The sequence below is a fragment of the Mytilus edulis genome, chromosome 6 (genome assembly GCF_963676685.1).
Source record: "Mytilus edulis chromosome 6, xbMytEdul2.2, whole genome shotgun sequence".
In the NCBI taxonomy this organism is placed as follows: domain Eukaryota; kingdom Metazoa; phylum Mollusca; class Bivalvia; order Mytilida; family Mytilidae; genus Mytilus; species Mytilus edulis.
Genome location: NC_092349.1, coordinates 68,812,522 through 68,827,836, shown reverse-complemented (window position 1 = coordinate 68,827,836; position 15,315 = coordinate 68,812,522). Strand labels below are relative to the sequence as shown.

At 31.2% G+C, this 15,315-nt stretch overlaps 2 protein-coding genes across 4 annotated transcripts in view; one reads left to right on the top strand and one right to left on the bottom strand.

Annotated features, from left to right (window-relative positions):
• Positions 1 to 15,315, bottom strand: part of LOC139528252 (uncharacterized) — a 45,016-nt gene that overhangs the window by 17,316 nt on the left and 12,385 nt on the right. For all 3 annotated transcript variants that reach the window (XM_071324138.1, XM_071324139.1, XM_071324140.1), the window contains exons 3-4: positions 3,241 to 3,448; positions 1,488 to 1,600 (exon numbers count right to left, since the gene is read on the bottom strand). In XM_071324138.1, coding sequence (XP_071180239.1) covers positions 1,488 to 1,600; positions 3,241 to 3,448 — 321 coding nt within the window. The remainder of the gene's footprint in view (positions 1 to 1,487; positions 1,601 to 3,240; positions 3,449 to 15,315) is intronic.
• LOC139528253 (uncharacterized) lies at positions 9,995 to 14,336 on the top strand. The gene is made up of 3 exons (XM_071324141.1): positions 9,995 to 10,339; positions 12,247 to 12,355; positions 13,339 to 14,336. Exons 1-3 carry the CDS (start codon positions 10,033 to 10,035, stop codon positions 13,634 to 13,636), a joined length of 714 nt encoding a protein of 237 aa, XP_071180242.1. The 5' UTR covers positions 9,995 to 10,032; the 3' UTR covers positions 13,637 to 14,336.

Genomic DNA, 15,315 nt, shown 5'->3' with positions numbered 1-15,315 from the left:
TTAAGTGATCAATCATAACATCTCCCACTAAACAAGTCCCTGAGGCCATGCAGCCTGTAATATGACTGGATATTAACAAATAAAATATCTATTTTCAGTTCCTCTTTCTTTAACGGTATAGAAATTAGTTTGTAAATAGTTTTTCTTGTATGGTAAATTACCCAAATATAAACTACAGTATTACTGATTGTGTTTAGCCAATAAAATGCCATCCCATAGGGATGATAGAGAGTTATTTTTCATGCTGATTATAATGAATATTGCTCTTGTGAGAATAATTACTTCGTCAATACAAGGAATAATATAGTCTTGAAGATATGAACAGTAATTACAGTCACAAGCAAAATTTTTCTAGTCATTTTTTACATTTAGTCTCTTCTTCGGATTATAAATAGCATCAATAGAGAGAAATAATTACTGTGAAAATTAAATGTTGATGACTTATCCTGCTTAATTTTAATTTTTGAAACTTCTTACAATTTTATTAGTTGAATTTTTAATTTGATTTTTTTGGGAAATTAATAGAAATCATGATTACATTTCTTCTTAGATTAATTCCTAATTTGATTTTTTGGGGAAATTACTTACACGTCTATATCAGCTTAAACCATAGAATTACATACACTGTGTAGTGAAGTGTGCATATATAATCTCTAATCCCATATCACTTGCAAAATATGTCTTTCAACTAAGTTGATAATTACAAAATGCACTTCCTGGGAAGATATTTTGTTTGGTGGGGGTTGTGCACTTTATTTTTTCTCTGCATATGATTATATAACTACTCAAATATTCCATATTTTGTGTGATTTAACCATGTACCAAATGAACTTTAAATTCACAAATACATAAAATATAAAAAGTACATTAATAAGAAGCAAAGTTTTAGTGCAGTACATAGATACAATATTCAAATCTGAAAAGAAAAAGAATTTTGAAATTTGATTTTGGGGGCCAAATTATTTTTTAGTTATACATTTTAAGAACCTCAACATACAATGCAAAATATATTGAAACCACAAACTACATATCTACTAATCATTTTTCCTACTAGTGATAAAAAATATGTTTTAAGCAGACCCAACTAAATGTTGGTTAGTTCATTTAAATTAAAATGAACCACCAAGCCAAATTTAAACTGCTTATATTTTTTGAAATAGCTTCTGTTTCTAGTTGCATTAATTGGGACTGATATACAAGTGAGAGGTTTAGCTAGCCCTTAAACCAGGTTTAATCCACCATTTTCTACTGTAAGAAATGTCTGTACCAGTTAAGGAATAAGACAGTTGTTATTCATTCTTTTGGTGTGTTTGAGCTTGTTATTTTGCCATTTGATTGTGGACTTTAAATTTTTAATTTTCCTCTACTAATTTTGTTATTTTTGTAATTTAACGTTTTACCACTAAAACAACTGACAATTTAAGTTGCAAGAAAAAAAGGTGTAACATGTTGCCAGTACTGTAACAGGTTTACAATAAGATGCTTACCATCCCATGAACAATACTTTCAAATACTTTATCATCGTTGACACTCTTTGTATATTTTATACTGGACGATCCCAGAGTCAGGCAATAAGATACATTCACCATCTGTAGACCATCTGAAAGGAGTAAAACAAGAATGTGAATTCAATTTTGACACTACTTTTGTTATTAGCAGTTTCTGTGGCCAAAACTCTAGTTTCAGTAGTCAATATTGATTATGTTTTGGTGTTAAATTGGGATCTTAGACTATGGTCTTTAAGGGATACCTTAATTTACATGTTATCAATTATGGTCACTTTGATTCTGCTTTTAAAACTAGATCTGCTTAAAAAAAATAAATTTCCCTTTATAAATTCAGCAAATGCTACATATGAGCTTGCGTCTGATAGAAATAGACCTTATTCAAGTGCAAGAATACATGTACACGTATAAGACTTTGACTGTTTTTGGGAACATTTAAAATGAAAGATGAATTTTGAACCAGTTAATATGAGATTTTCAAACGAGATTTTTTAACCCAAAACAGGTTAAAGATGTACATTTTGTATGTATTGATATTTAGTAGCATAATGTTGATTTCTATCCAATGCAGCTCAATGTATCACCTACATCATCAGTGGTGGATCCAGCCATTTTAAAAAGGGGGGGTTCCCAACCCAGAGTAAAGGGGAGGGGGGGTTCTAACTATATGCTCCCTTTCAAATGCATTGATCGTCCCAAAAAAGGGGGTTCCAACCCCTGGACACCCCCCCCCCCCTGGATCCGCCACTGGATGATATTGAATCAAGCTTAAAAAAGAAATGCAAAAATTGCTGCCTGATATTAATGAGACATCATAAATGATAATTAAAGAACCAAACTAATTGGAAAAACATTATATCTTGTCAAAAATTGAATTTGCATTAAATATATAACAACTTTTCAGAAATGTATTCCAGCTGTTTTGTGTTATTTTAACAATGAATGAATGTTCTCTTCTCTCTCTAATTATGAAAACATTAGTTTACAATTATTTACAGTTTACTTTTCACTAGTTTTCAGTAAATATCAGTATGTATAATTAATTAATTTCTTGCTCTGTAATTGTAAACATACTTCAGTACTACATCTGGTTTATTTCAAGAGTCCAAAGTGAAGAAAGTAAATACTAAACAAAAGTTACAAAAATTCTTTTACTGTTCGTGCATTTCGAAAACACTTCTGACAGGAGGAAATAAATGAAAAGCATCAGTGCAAATTCTTTAACTTTCAAAATTTTTTGGACCCCTCTCAGTTGATTTATTTTTAACCCATTTACAAAATAAAGGGATTTTTTTTCTTCTTTCTTGGTAGTCATAAAACCACTTCCCCCTTTTTTATTATTAACATAATTGTATTTATATTGTGTCAGAGATCAAATTTATTTGTTCAGTGTATGTTTTATTTTTGTTAATATGTTTATTTGATAGAGCAAAGCCATTTCAATTGAAATTTTATAGTGTCTTTCTATTTTGTAATGTCACACTACTTCTTCTGGTTAGGATGAAGGTTGGTGCCTATTAAAACATTTAAATGTGCTGTTTTTGTTGATAGTTAATGGGTCGATGTTTTGTATACAACAACATGACAAAGTTGAAAAGACTTTTTGGAATCCTTGCTTTTTTTGTCATGATGAGACACACTGTCAAAAATTTATAAGCAGAAATTTTCATCACTTATGTAATAATTACCAGAAGAGAAAGTACAACATAGTGTTGTTAGATCTTCATGTTCTTACCTTCTTTATTTAAGTAATCCTTTCCATCACAGAATAATTTGAAATAGTATTTGTGTTGAGAAGGTTCGTCAAACATTTTAAGCAGTTCTTTCCCAGACTTAACAAACTGTTCCTTGGTAATTCTCTCTCGGTCAGAAGTACCGTGGAAACTACACATCTGTTTGTACAGCAACTTTCCAAAAGTATGAAGGGGTCCATGGAAAGCATTCTGAAAAAGAAAATATATACAAATGACAGGAATTGATAATGATAATGGGTGATTGCTTAACGTCCATCAGAAAATTAATATACATATTCAGGACGATAATATGATGTTAATGTAATATAAATATTTACCCTGCTTTGTACTAGACGGACACGCTGAGCGGGATTTGTAACATGCTTAAGCTCAAAACGTAACATTCTGCAGGAAGACATGTTACTTTAAGACTCTTTATTCTGACCAGTCTTTGCTCTTACTCATTAATACCATGTTTGGCAGAGAAGAAGCCAATACCAATTTTAAAGTTTTTGACCTGGCGGGTTCGTACCCACACCTCTCGCTATCGAGGCGAACAAGCTACGACAAAACTAAAGAGGCTGTTAACAGGAATTGAAAAGAGTACCAAATTTTCCCAGCATCTGTTCAGTAAATAAAAATGAAGAAGCAAGGCAAAGTTAAAATATGTGTGGTTCCTGTTAAATGTACTTATTTTCCAAAAAATATGGCTAACTTTAAAAAAGAAAACAACATAGCATGTTTAGTTCATGCAGACTGTTTTTTACGAAAGCTACATACAAATGTAAAGTAAGAAACATATCTAAGATAATTTGAGTCCAATAAGCAAACAAATTCAGAGCTCCATATTTTGTTTTGCTCAAACTTTTAAAGTTACTCAAAAAACAGCTTTTCAGCTTATTTCTACATGGACGGAAGAGAAAGGGTGATTTTACTTTGAGTTTTTCAACATATAAATAGCAGTTATTGTGCTTTATGCTTTAGTTTCATCATCTCACAATATACATGATATATACTAATCAATTCCATCATTCCTAAAGTTACTAAAACTAAATCTGTTTATGATGTTTATTCACATGTGTATCATGTTGATCAGTGTATGTATGCTTCATTTCAAGCAAAGATGTGCTATATTCTTCATCAGCAAAGAATTCTACTAAAGTTGATATTTCGAGGGCACTCTTGAACTGTGAGTTTGTGTCCAGTGTTGAAGACCTCAAACTGACATATATATGAAATGAAAAACAGCAAAAAATGCAATATAACCTTTGCTGTCAGTTTGTAAAGTGTACTTGTTTAGAGATATATATCATAATCATGATAATAGCAATAAACTGACTATTCCAAATTTCTTTAAATTCTAATATTTCTTTTACGAGAATGGAATGATATAACTACTAGTATATAAATCATATAACAATAAAACTTCTATAATAAATTACAATAATAATTGATAGATATAATAAAAAAACCCTGAAACTGACATTTTTTTATGGCAATCTGTTGCTGTGATATAAGTTTACCAAATGTCATACAAAAAGCTTCAGCTGTTGTTTACAAAAATAAGATATAGATTAATTGCCAAAGAGAGAACTATATCTACCAGGGACTTGAGGACACTGATATAAACATCTACAGATTAAAAACCACCTTCAACATTGAGCAAATCCAATGCTGTATAGAAAGCAATAAATGTCCCTGAAATGGGACAAAATAAGGAAAAACCGGTGAATGACCATAGTGATCAACTAAAACAAATATCTTTCTTAAACAAAAAAAACATATACATTTTGGGAGTGTGTAATCCAGATGTTGTTGTTGGTTGGTTGCTGCCTTTCCTAATTGTTTTTTTCAATGACTAAGGCAAAAAATCTTGCAAGTTGTAATTCTATTTCATTATGCACCAGAGCAGGTTTGAGAAAGAATAAAAGGTTGAAATTGAAACTATTTGAGTGGAATAAAGATAAGTTTACTGTAAAGACACATGCAGCAGGCTGTTCCATAAATACTATCATTGATTTTGTTATCTACATTACACTTTTTTTTAGGTCTAAAGACTTGTATATAATTAGATTAAATTACATACTGAAATTATGTCTCTTTTGTAAGAATAGTGTTATAAAGCAAGGGGTAAGTTTACAATATATTGCTACATGGTCCCAGTAAAATAAGGTAAGGTAAAGCAAAGAGAGAAAAAAACAAATTAAGACTCCTATAAATACCAAAAAATAATCTTTCACTTGACCTTATCATTTGAAACCTGTTTTTTGTTGTTTTTTTTTCAATTTTTAAGAGGTTTAAAGTTGTGAAAAAATGCTTCACCTGAGAAATATAGAAAATGAGCTTTCTGATTCTCCATAGTGCTAATTAGACATGTAAAATACAAAAAAAAAGCTGTCACCTTTAATTATTATTTTTATCCTCTGAGCTTAACTCTGACAATTCAGAAAACATTTTTTTTTCTAAAGTTATCATTTTCTACTGATTATCTTTATAACATTATATTAATATCTTTATCTATTGAAAATCACTTTCAACTTCTTGTGATCAAATATTGAATATCTGCTGAACCTTTAAATTAACAAAGAGTATGTCAACAACAGATTAACCTTTGATTTATAAGATTTTAATTAAATGGTTCGCCCATTTCATAGCATGTTTGTACCAATGTTAATCTATATAAATAAATGAAAACTAGATTATTACGATTAATTTTGGTATTAGACTATATTATATATGTAGTGACTATTCACCCACTGGTTGAACATGCTGACTGGCATATAGAAATATGATCATCATAACCAACAGTGGAAAAGTGGTGATCAGAAGCTCAAAGGTTTTGGCTAACCAAAACTTTGCAAAGAACTGATACAATTTCAAATTTTGCAATAGAAATATATTAAGTAGATTTACTTCAAGAACCACTATGGAAAAAAGATTTCAAAAAATGTGGTCACCTAGCTAGATGGACTTTTAAGCTTTAAAGTTTACGCAATACAACTTGTTCTGAGTGTGCCTCTTATTAGTGGGATGTATAAATATGCAGCCATATCCTATAGATATAGTATCGTTAATTTAGATACCCAGTGATTGAAGAGTTCAAAGATGATTCAATGGCATCTGTGAAAAATCACTTTCTCCTATCAAATGACCCTTCAATGACACAAAGAGTCAATAGCAGGCTATTATTTTAACTTTATTATTATTATTTTTAATTATGGAATTTGCTTTATTTTTTTTTTTAAATTCCATGTCAATTCTGTTTTATAATGTTTTGAGCGGTGCATAACACTTTAAATGCATACAATATATTTGGTTAAGATAGTGTTTTGCGCCACACAGTACAATGCAGTACATTCTATTAAAATGTGCTTTCTTCATTATAATAGAAAGTGCTGTGTGCTGCACAGAACATTTATTTAGATACAGAATAAACATGGAATTTGTAAAAAATATCATAAAAAAAATCAAGCGCTTAAGACATTTTTCAAATTTCAGGTTGAAATAATAGGCTGTCTAATATAAATTGTTTAAAACTAGGTGTAATAATAATCATGTACAAAGTTATATTTGGCTGAACAAATATTTTGCTTCTATATCTACATTGTACAATGTTGATATCCTTTCGTACATAATTTATAGATATTTAATGTTTGTATAAACTTGATAAGCTTTATTTTAAGAAAATAAAATTGAAAATGAAAATAGGGAATGTGTCGAAGAGACAACAACCCGACCAAAGAGCAGACAACAGCCCAAGGCTGCAAGAATTATTAATAGATACATTGTATTATCACTAGTATTTTTCTATTCTGACATTAAAGATGAACGATGAAATGATATTAATTTGGTTGTGCAGCATGCATTGATGTGTAGCTTTGTCATGGTGTATTTAAAGGATCTCATATTTAATGTCCTGTATTGAAAGAGCACATAGATTAATCTTGCATTAAATCTTCCCTGCATGAACAATATAAAAGCCTCTCTAAAAGGTTCTTTACTGAATCTAAGCAAATGTGGCCTTACCAGCGAAGCTCTTAACGCTACTAGTACTGGGTTAAATTACATATTAAAGCAATCTATTTTGCTGTATTTAACACTCTGATTTTCCCCCTAAAGTTTTGGTAAACAAGAAGTTAAATGTGATGACCCCCCCCCCTTTTCCCCTTTCTGTGATTGATGTAAAAATGAAACAGATGGTTAAGTATGCTTACAGGAAGCTTGTTTCTGATGAATTTTTAGTGCAATAGAAAAATGTAATGAATATTTACAATATGGACATTATGTGTAATAATGTACATGTATAAGTATTCGTTTAGTTTAAACATATTTATTTATAGTGGATTGGGAAACAAGTTTTGCAACTTATATTAATCCCTTTCCACTTTGCTGGTGCGAGTGCTGCCTTTTTGCGGCATTAGCCTGCTCTTTTTCGAAGTCTACAAGGGTGTCTTTAACATGCAAGAGATATGGCTCTCTCTTAACACGGGTCAGCCATTTATCGTCACCTTCCAACAGACTATCATCGTTTCCTGAAGACCATACTCGCAGATGATGTCAAGGGAGAGCCGAAAATTGAGTTCCTGAAATTTTCATCCCAAACGGGAATCGAACAAGGAACCTATGTGTTAGTAGTCCGATGCACTAACCACTACACCACGGCTCTATAAGTATTCGTTTAACATGAAGTTGATGAGCTATGAAACTGAAAATGCATCACACAAATGTATAACCCTTTTCTTATGATTCTGATAGCTTGATAAATCATATCAGGAATCACTAATTAATGTAGTTCAAGGAGTAATACATTTTTACCACATGTCAGATTTACTCTAAATGCTTTTGTTTTTGAGATATAAGCCAAAAACTTCATTTCTATTTAAATTCTATTTCTAGCTATGACAGCCATGTTTTTTGCCAAACAGAAATTAAACACAAACTTTATTCTAGAAGTCCTATATAAGGAGCATTCAGCTGAACTTTGATTGGAATTAGTTCAGTAGTATCAGAGGAGAACAAATTTGATATATTTTACAGCCAAGGGGTAGTCACCACAACCCCGACAATGGATGCCACAGTTCCTTTGAAAAGGTGAGCTAAAAAATGGGTTCAAACCAATCCAATATATGGCATTACTACCACCATCCTTACTAACCAAACACAGTGGGGTATTTGCATGTCTTCCTCAAAAGTCTTGAAAATATAAAACATAAAGGAAGAATTCTAGAATGAATTGGCAGTATAAAAACTTAATATTCCTCATGAGTATACATATGTGAATAATTTAATTTTGGATGTAACGCGTCTTCTGATTGGCTGACGTTGTTTTGTTTATAAAATCATAGACACAATTTTGTCTTGTGACCATGACGTCATCAACGTTTTTTCATGATTTAAGCCGGTCTAAAATAGAATTTTGAATTAAATTATAAGAAATAACTGTAATATTTTATCAGTCTATTCGAAATGATATAAAAAAATGTGGTGTACATTGTTGAATAACCTGCTACACGCGTTATTCAGTGTGCACCAAATTTTTTATGTTATTCCTTCATAGACAGAAAACAAGAATGTGTCCATAGTACACGGATGCCCCACTCGCACTATCATTTTCTGTGTTTAGTGGACAGTGAAATTGGGGTAAAAACTCTAATTTGGCATTTAAATTAGAAAGATCATATTACAGGGAACATGTATACTAAGTTTCAAGTTGATTGGACTTCAACTTCATCAAAAACTACCTTGACCAAGAACTTTAACCTGAAATTTGCACTAAATTTGCACTATCATTTTTCTGTGAAATTGGGGTAAAAACATTAATTTGGTATTAAAATTAGAAACATCATATCATAGGGCACATGTGTACTGAGTTTCAAGTTGATTGTACTTCAACTTTTTCAACTTTATCAAAAACTACCTTGACCAAAAACTTTAACCTGAAGCGGGACGAAAGGACGGAAGGATGGACAGATGGACGGACGGACGAACAGAAGAACAGACGCACAGACCAGAAAACACTATTGTAGGTGGGGCATAAAAATATTACAGTCATTCCTTAAATAAATTTTTATAATGAGAAAACATTCAACTACACATTATGATATTTTCAAATGTAGTGACCAGCTGACAACATAAAATTGATGCATGCTTGTAGTTCAATTAAGAGACACTACACAGTCATTGAAAGCTCTATTTTGGTGAATTTTAGTAAATATTTTGAAATTTTTATTCTGATTGTTTTTAAAAACATAATCTGAGTCTATTTGAATAAGGTATTGAAAGCATACCATGAATTACATATATGTATGAAAGCTTAAGGCATACATTTAAGCTAAAGAAATGAAATAAAAATTCTTTTAATAAATTTACTTAAGCTTTTATTGATCGAGTCTAGGTGTTTTGATCCATGGTATTTGTCCTTGAAGTTCAAGGCTTTGGGTGGGTCAAGGCATATTTATTAACCCAGGTGAACATGGTAAAGCTCTTTGTCTGTTATCTCAAACTGACCATTGAGTTCAAACATGACCATGTTTAAATAGCCACATGACAATCTTTATTGTTTATAAATAAAATTGTGGTCACTGAAAAGGAAATGATTGGAGATTTCAATTGAAATTGATTCTGATTATGTTTGAGCAATTAACATTTCTATCATAGATCTATCTCAAAGCCATATAATAGAAATGGACAGCAGTGCCTTTTTATGTGCGTTACTTAAACATTTGATAAACAATTATGGACTTACACCATGTGTTAATTAACAGAATAAATTTCAATACAACAGACACACAAACATGAATGAACTTCTAACAAACTTGAAGCCTAAATCAAAATGGAATGATAAGACAGACTTGTACTGGACACTTAATGGTAAAGGATCATCAATACCAGAAATTTCAAGAATAAAGTATTATGTAAAATTGATACTGCTAGGAGATTCTACTGTAGGTAAATCTTCTTTACTCAGATCTTACTGTAGATGTTCTTTATGTTCTCAAGACTTAGTACTACAGAAACGACTTACTGCAATCCAACAGTGCCACAATAAACAAATACAGCTACAAGACAGTCATGTTCAACTCAGGATTTTCGACACAGCAGGTAAATAAAATTAGCATTAATTTCATGATTTTATAGATATAAGAAGATGTCACAGTGGTATAAGTGCAAATGAGACAACTCTCCATCCATGTCACTACTTGTAAAAGTAAACCATTATAGGTCAACGTACGGTCTTCAACATGAAGCCTAGGCTCACACTGAACAGTTAGCTTTTGTTCTTTTTCCAAAATTCATATTTCGGCATGATCAGGATGACAAAAAGTTAAAGAAATATTAAACTTTTTTTGTATATAGTCATCAGGGCATGGCAAACATAAATATAAAAGCAGGCAATAAGAAAACCTAACCAATTTTTTAAAAGGCGTAGATCAAGGTAAAAACTGCGACACTTGATGATGAGGAAATGATATGAAAACTGTGTACTATGAATGAATAAAAGGAGATGACGCAGGAAGATATCAAATTGTGACGTCAACCCAACAACACAAACAACCAAAATACATCTAACTTGTCAGCACACAGTCTTCAACAACAGACTAATGTAGCTTTTCTTGTTGCATTGAAGACCCATTGCCTTTTGGTCTGGTTGTTGTCTCTTTGATATATTTCACATTGTTTATTTCATGTAATACTTCAAGCTACATGTATTATTAAAATAAAATTGCCCAGTGTCTTCAAAGTTGTGAATTACTTAAATATAAAGACTATGTAAAGACCTGCTATCAATAAAAATTACAAAAATTACAAAAAATATGTGTTCTATATTGTCATGAAATTTAAATTAATATATATTATAAACATTCAAATTTTCAGTACACAGTACCCCATTTTGATAAGACTGACATAACTGAATACAATCTTATCAACTGACCAACTACATAATATATTAAGAAACATGTACCCATCGATCTGTAAGATATCACGTTTTTCTTATAAGTTATTTACGTTGGAATTTAAAGTACCGGTAACAGTAGTAGAAATTGGGACATTTATATATAATGCCATAATCTGATCAAATTTACCTTTTCACATGTAAATTTTAAAGGTCTAGCTAGCTGATTTGAATATTGCAAGGTTCCTCTTGACCATGGTCTCTAAAGGCAGTGTTTTTTATTTGGCCAGAATCCTATGTCAAATACCTCCAGACTGTTTCACCATATTATAAAGTTACCAGCATATAAACCTAGAAAGCTTTTTTAATCAGATAGGATAATAGACCTCTGGTAAAAAATTGAGAAAAACAATAGTGATTATAGGAAAGCAACTTGAGTTTATGACCAAAACTAATGCTACTAAAAAAGGAATACCAGTGTAAATAAATGATATAGTCCTAAGGGTTGAAAGAATAATGTTCAATAATAGTATCAGGCCTGCACTGTCCTCATTCATTGTATTCAAGTTTACAAAAATTTAATAATGGAAATGTAGCCTTTTCCAACCATGAAATGAAATCATGACTGAAGGTCTTTGTCATGTTTGTAACATTCAAATCTGTTTGATTTCTGAGTGTCTTTCTCACTAGAAGCAGATAGTACCAGCTTATTTTAATTTAATGCTTATTCATATTAAAAAAATAATGTATTTTCAGCCAAGCAGTGACATTTAATTCTTATGAAAAACTGTCTATTCCTATTATGATAACTTTTGTTTCCAATATATATACTATTTCCTTCCTCTGTTTATGTGTTTGATATTGTGCACCATCTATGATCTTCATCTGTATACACGCACAGGCACTTGTCTCAGAATTTGTTTTCCTATATATACCTTAATATGTTATTTTAAGGTATATAAGGAGGGAAAAAATCGGAAAGATTAGTGCCTGTGTCTGTACAGTAAATCATGTTAAACACTCTGCTATGTATGAAACGGTATTTTGTTTAAAGATCTAGAGTTACAGGAAAAATAAATGACAATATATTAAATTGTGATTTTGATACTTATAGGTGAAGAAAGATACAGAAGTATAACACCATCCTATTACAGAGGTGCTCATGGTTGTCTATTGATGTTTGATGTCACTAAAATCAATACCTTTGAACATATACCCTTATGGTAAGTTTAGAAACATTGATATCTAAAAATTTGGGCTTAGGTCTATTACTATGAGAAATAATTTCACATAAAACCAGAAAATACATGTAGATAAAATTGAGAACGTAATTGGGGAATGTGCCAAAGAGACAACAACCCGACCATAGAGCAGACAACAGCAGAAGGTCACCAACAGGTCTTCAATGCAACGAGAAATTCCCACACCCAGAGGCATCCTTCAGCTGGCCCCTAAACAAATATATACTAGTTCAGTGATAATGAACGCCATACTAAACTCCAAGTTGTACACAAGAATCTAAAAGTTAAAATAATGCAAGACTAACAAAGGCCAGAGGCTCCTGACTTGGGACAGGCGCAAAAATGCGGTGGGGTTAAACATGTTTGTGAGATCTTAACCCTCCCCCTATACCTCTAGCCAATGCAGAAAAGTAAATGCATAACAATACGCACATTAAAATTCAGTTCAAGAGAAGTCCGAGTCTGATGTCAGAAGAAGTAACCAAAGAAAATAAACAAAATGACAATAATACATAAATAACGTCAGACTACTAGCAGTTAACTGACATGCGAGCTCCAGACTTCAATTAAACTGATTGAAAAATTATGTCTACATCATATGAATATCAGGCACAATCCTCCCTGTGAGGGGTTTAGTATCATACCATCATAACATATATGAGAAGAACATAACCCGTGTCATGCCAACAACTGACCAATGTCAACTAGTGTGTTGCTGATGTTGTTTTGATGGTTGTAACTGAAATACAATATATAAATATCAAAACTTTTTGGTTAATATCATAACCATTTGATTTTTTTAAATTTGACAACTGATCATCAACGAAAATATAAATGTGAAAAAAAATCTGTTAGATAACAGACAAAAATTTCTTAGATGCTAGTTAATTTCAAGTTTGCATTGTACTGGTAATTAATAAATGTAAAGTTTATTAATGTTATTAAAATTTTTCAATGTTTTGTAGGTTTCAAGATCTACAACAGTATTCTCTTCGTCCAGAAAACTTAGTGATCATTCTTGTGGGCACAAAGAGTCATGACAATGAGAAAAGGGAGGTAACCCGTGAAAAGGCTGAAGCACTTGCCGAGCATCTTGATATTATGTATATTGAAATAAGTTCTGAGGAGGAGATAAATATCTCAGAAGTTTTTGAAAAACTGACAGCAAAAATAATCGAAACATTCAGAAAAGACCCAAAGGTGTACTCCACTGCCGATATCACTTGCCTCATTGGAAAACAAGACAGAAGAAATGCAAAATAAAAAGACAAATGCTCTTGCTGATTTTTAACTGTGAATCAAGAATTTTTGATTTTTTGCACACAATTATTTCTGAATCTAAATAAAGTCAAAGAGCATTGATGTATGATAGCTCGCTCCACACTTGGAATTCTAGTTTTGTGATAGTAGACTGTGAACTAATTAAAACAATTAGTAATATGCACATTAAATACTATACATGTTTAAGTTAAGACGTTGAAATTCAACCTAAGTTTTGAATGGTAAAAGCTTATTAATATGCCCCAATAAATGGAAAATGTATTAGTAATAGGGAAATGAGAAATTGTAAATATATGTCTAGAGATGGTGATTTGGTGTAAAATTCAATGTGCCATAGTCATGATAGTTTTGTAGAAAATATGATAGTATTTATGAAATAGTCACAAATCGCTATTGAACATTGTTTTATAAACATATTAATCTGTTTAAAATAAAAAGACGAAATTAAATGATCATGGGAAACATTACAAATCTCAAGCTGGGTATGTTTGCAAATGGTTTTTTTTTATAAATATTATGCTTAGTTTACCAGTGAGCATACTTTTCCATGTTTACATAAATGTTTTATCATGTTAAATCTATACTTATGTTTAATTTATGTTAGAATACTGTACTTTTAAAATATTTAAACACATTAAACATGTTAAATACTTGAGAAACTGAATAAATTACTTTCTCCTAATATATTACTTCTTGGAAGCATGTCTAGCATTGTGATAGATACAACTTGTCCATGTTACAATTATTTTAACTTTGTAAATTCATAACATTGATTTGAATGTTTAGAATGATGAATTTCATCATATAAAAACAAACAGGAAGATGTGGTATGATTGCCAATGAGACAACTCTTCACAAGAGACCAAATGACACAAGTATTAACAGCTTACTTTTCTACTAGCTATTGTAAACAAGGGCCTGTCTCAATATTATATACAGACTACAGTCCTCCATCTTCATGCTCTCCATGTTGCCTCTATTAAATAGCAGTCCCTCACTAATATTGCCACTTGACTGTAAATTCAGAACATTATTGCAAGGTTTTTAATATTAATGCAAAAACTGCAACTGGTTGAGTATCTCAATAGTTAAGAACTAACATTCTGATAACTGAAACGTAACCCTGTGCACAGTTTGTTTTTCGAAATCGCAATGATTAAACTTGCATTTTTGACTTTTCTTGAAAAATTGCAATACACGCATGAATAATTTTGAATATACAGTAATATGCAAAACCTACTTTTTCTATAAGACAAAGGGACCTGTCATTGAAAAATAATGTCATCTCTTTGAAAGTTAGACGTATGAACTCTTATTTGTGTCACAGATTCCCCTTGATATGGTCCAACATTCAATACATCAAGTGTGGTTGTTCCATTATTCAAATATGGTTGTTCTTTTGCTTGTAAATAGTATCTAAGAAACAGACCTGACAAAAAAAACTTTACATTGACCATTGAACAATGAAATTGAGGTCAAGGTCAAATGAACCATGCCTTACTGACATGTACAGCATATGTATATACCTAATAAAGTTGACCTATTGCTTATAGTATCTGAGAATTGGACCTAACCTTGAACACTTACCATTGATTACTGAGTTATCAAATAAGGTCAAGGTCAGGTTAATATAAAAAAGAAGATGTGGTATGATTGCCAAT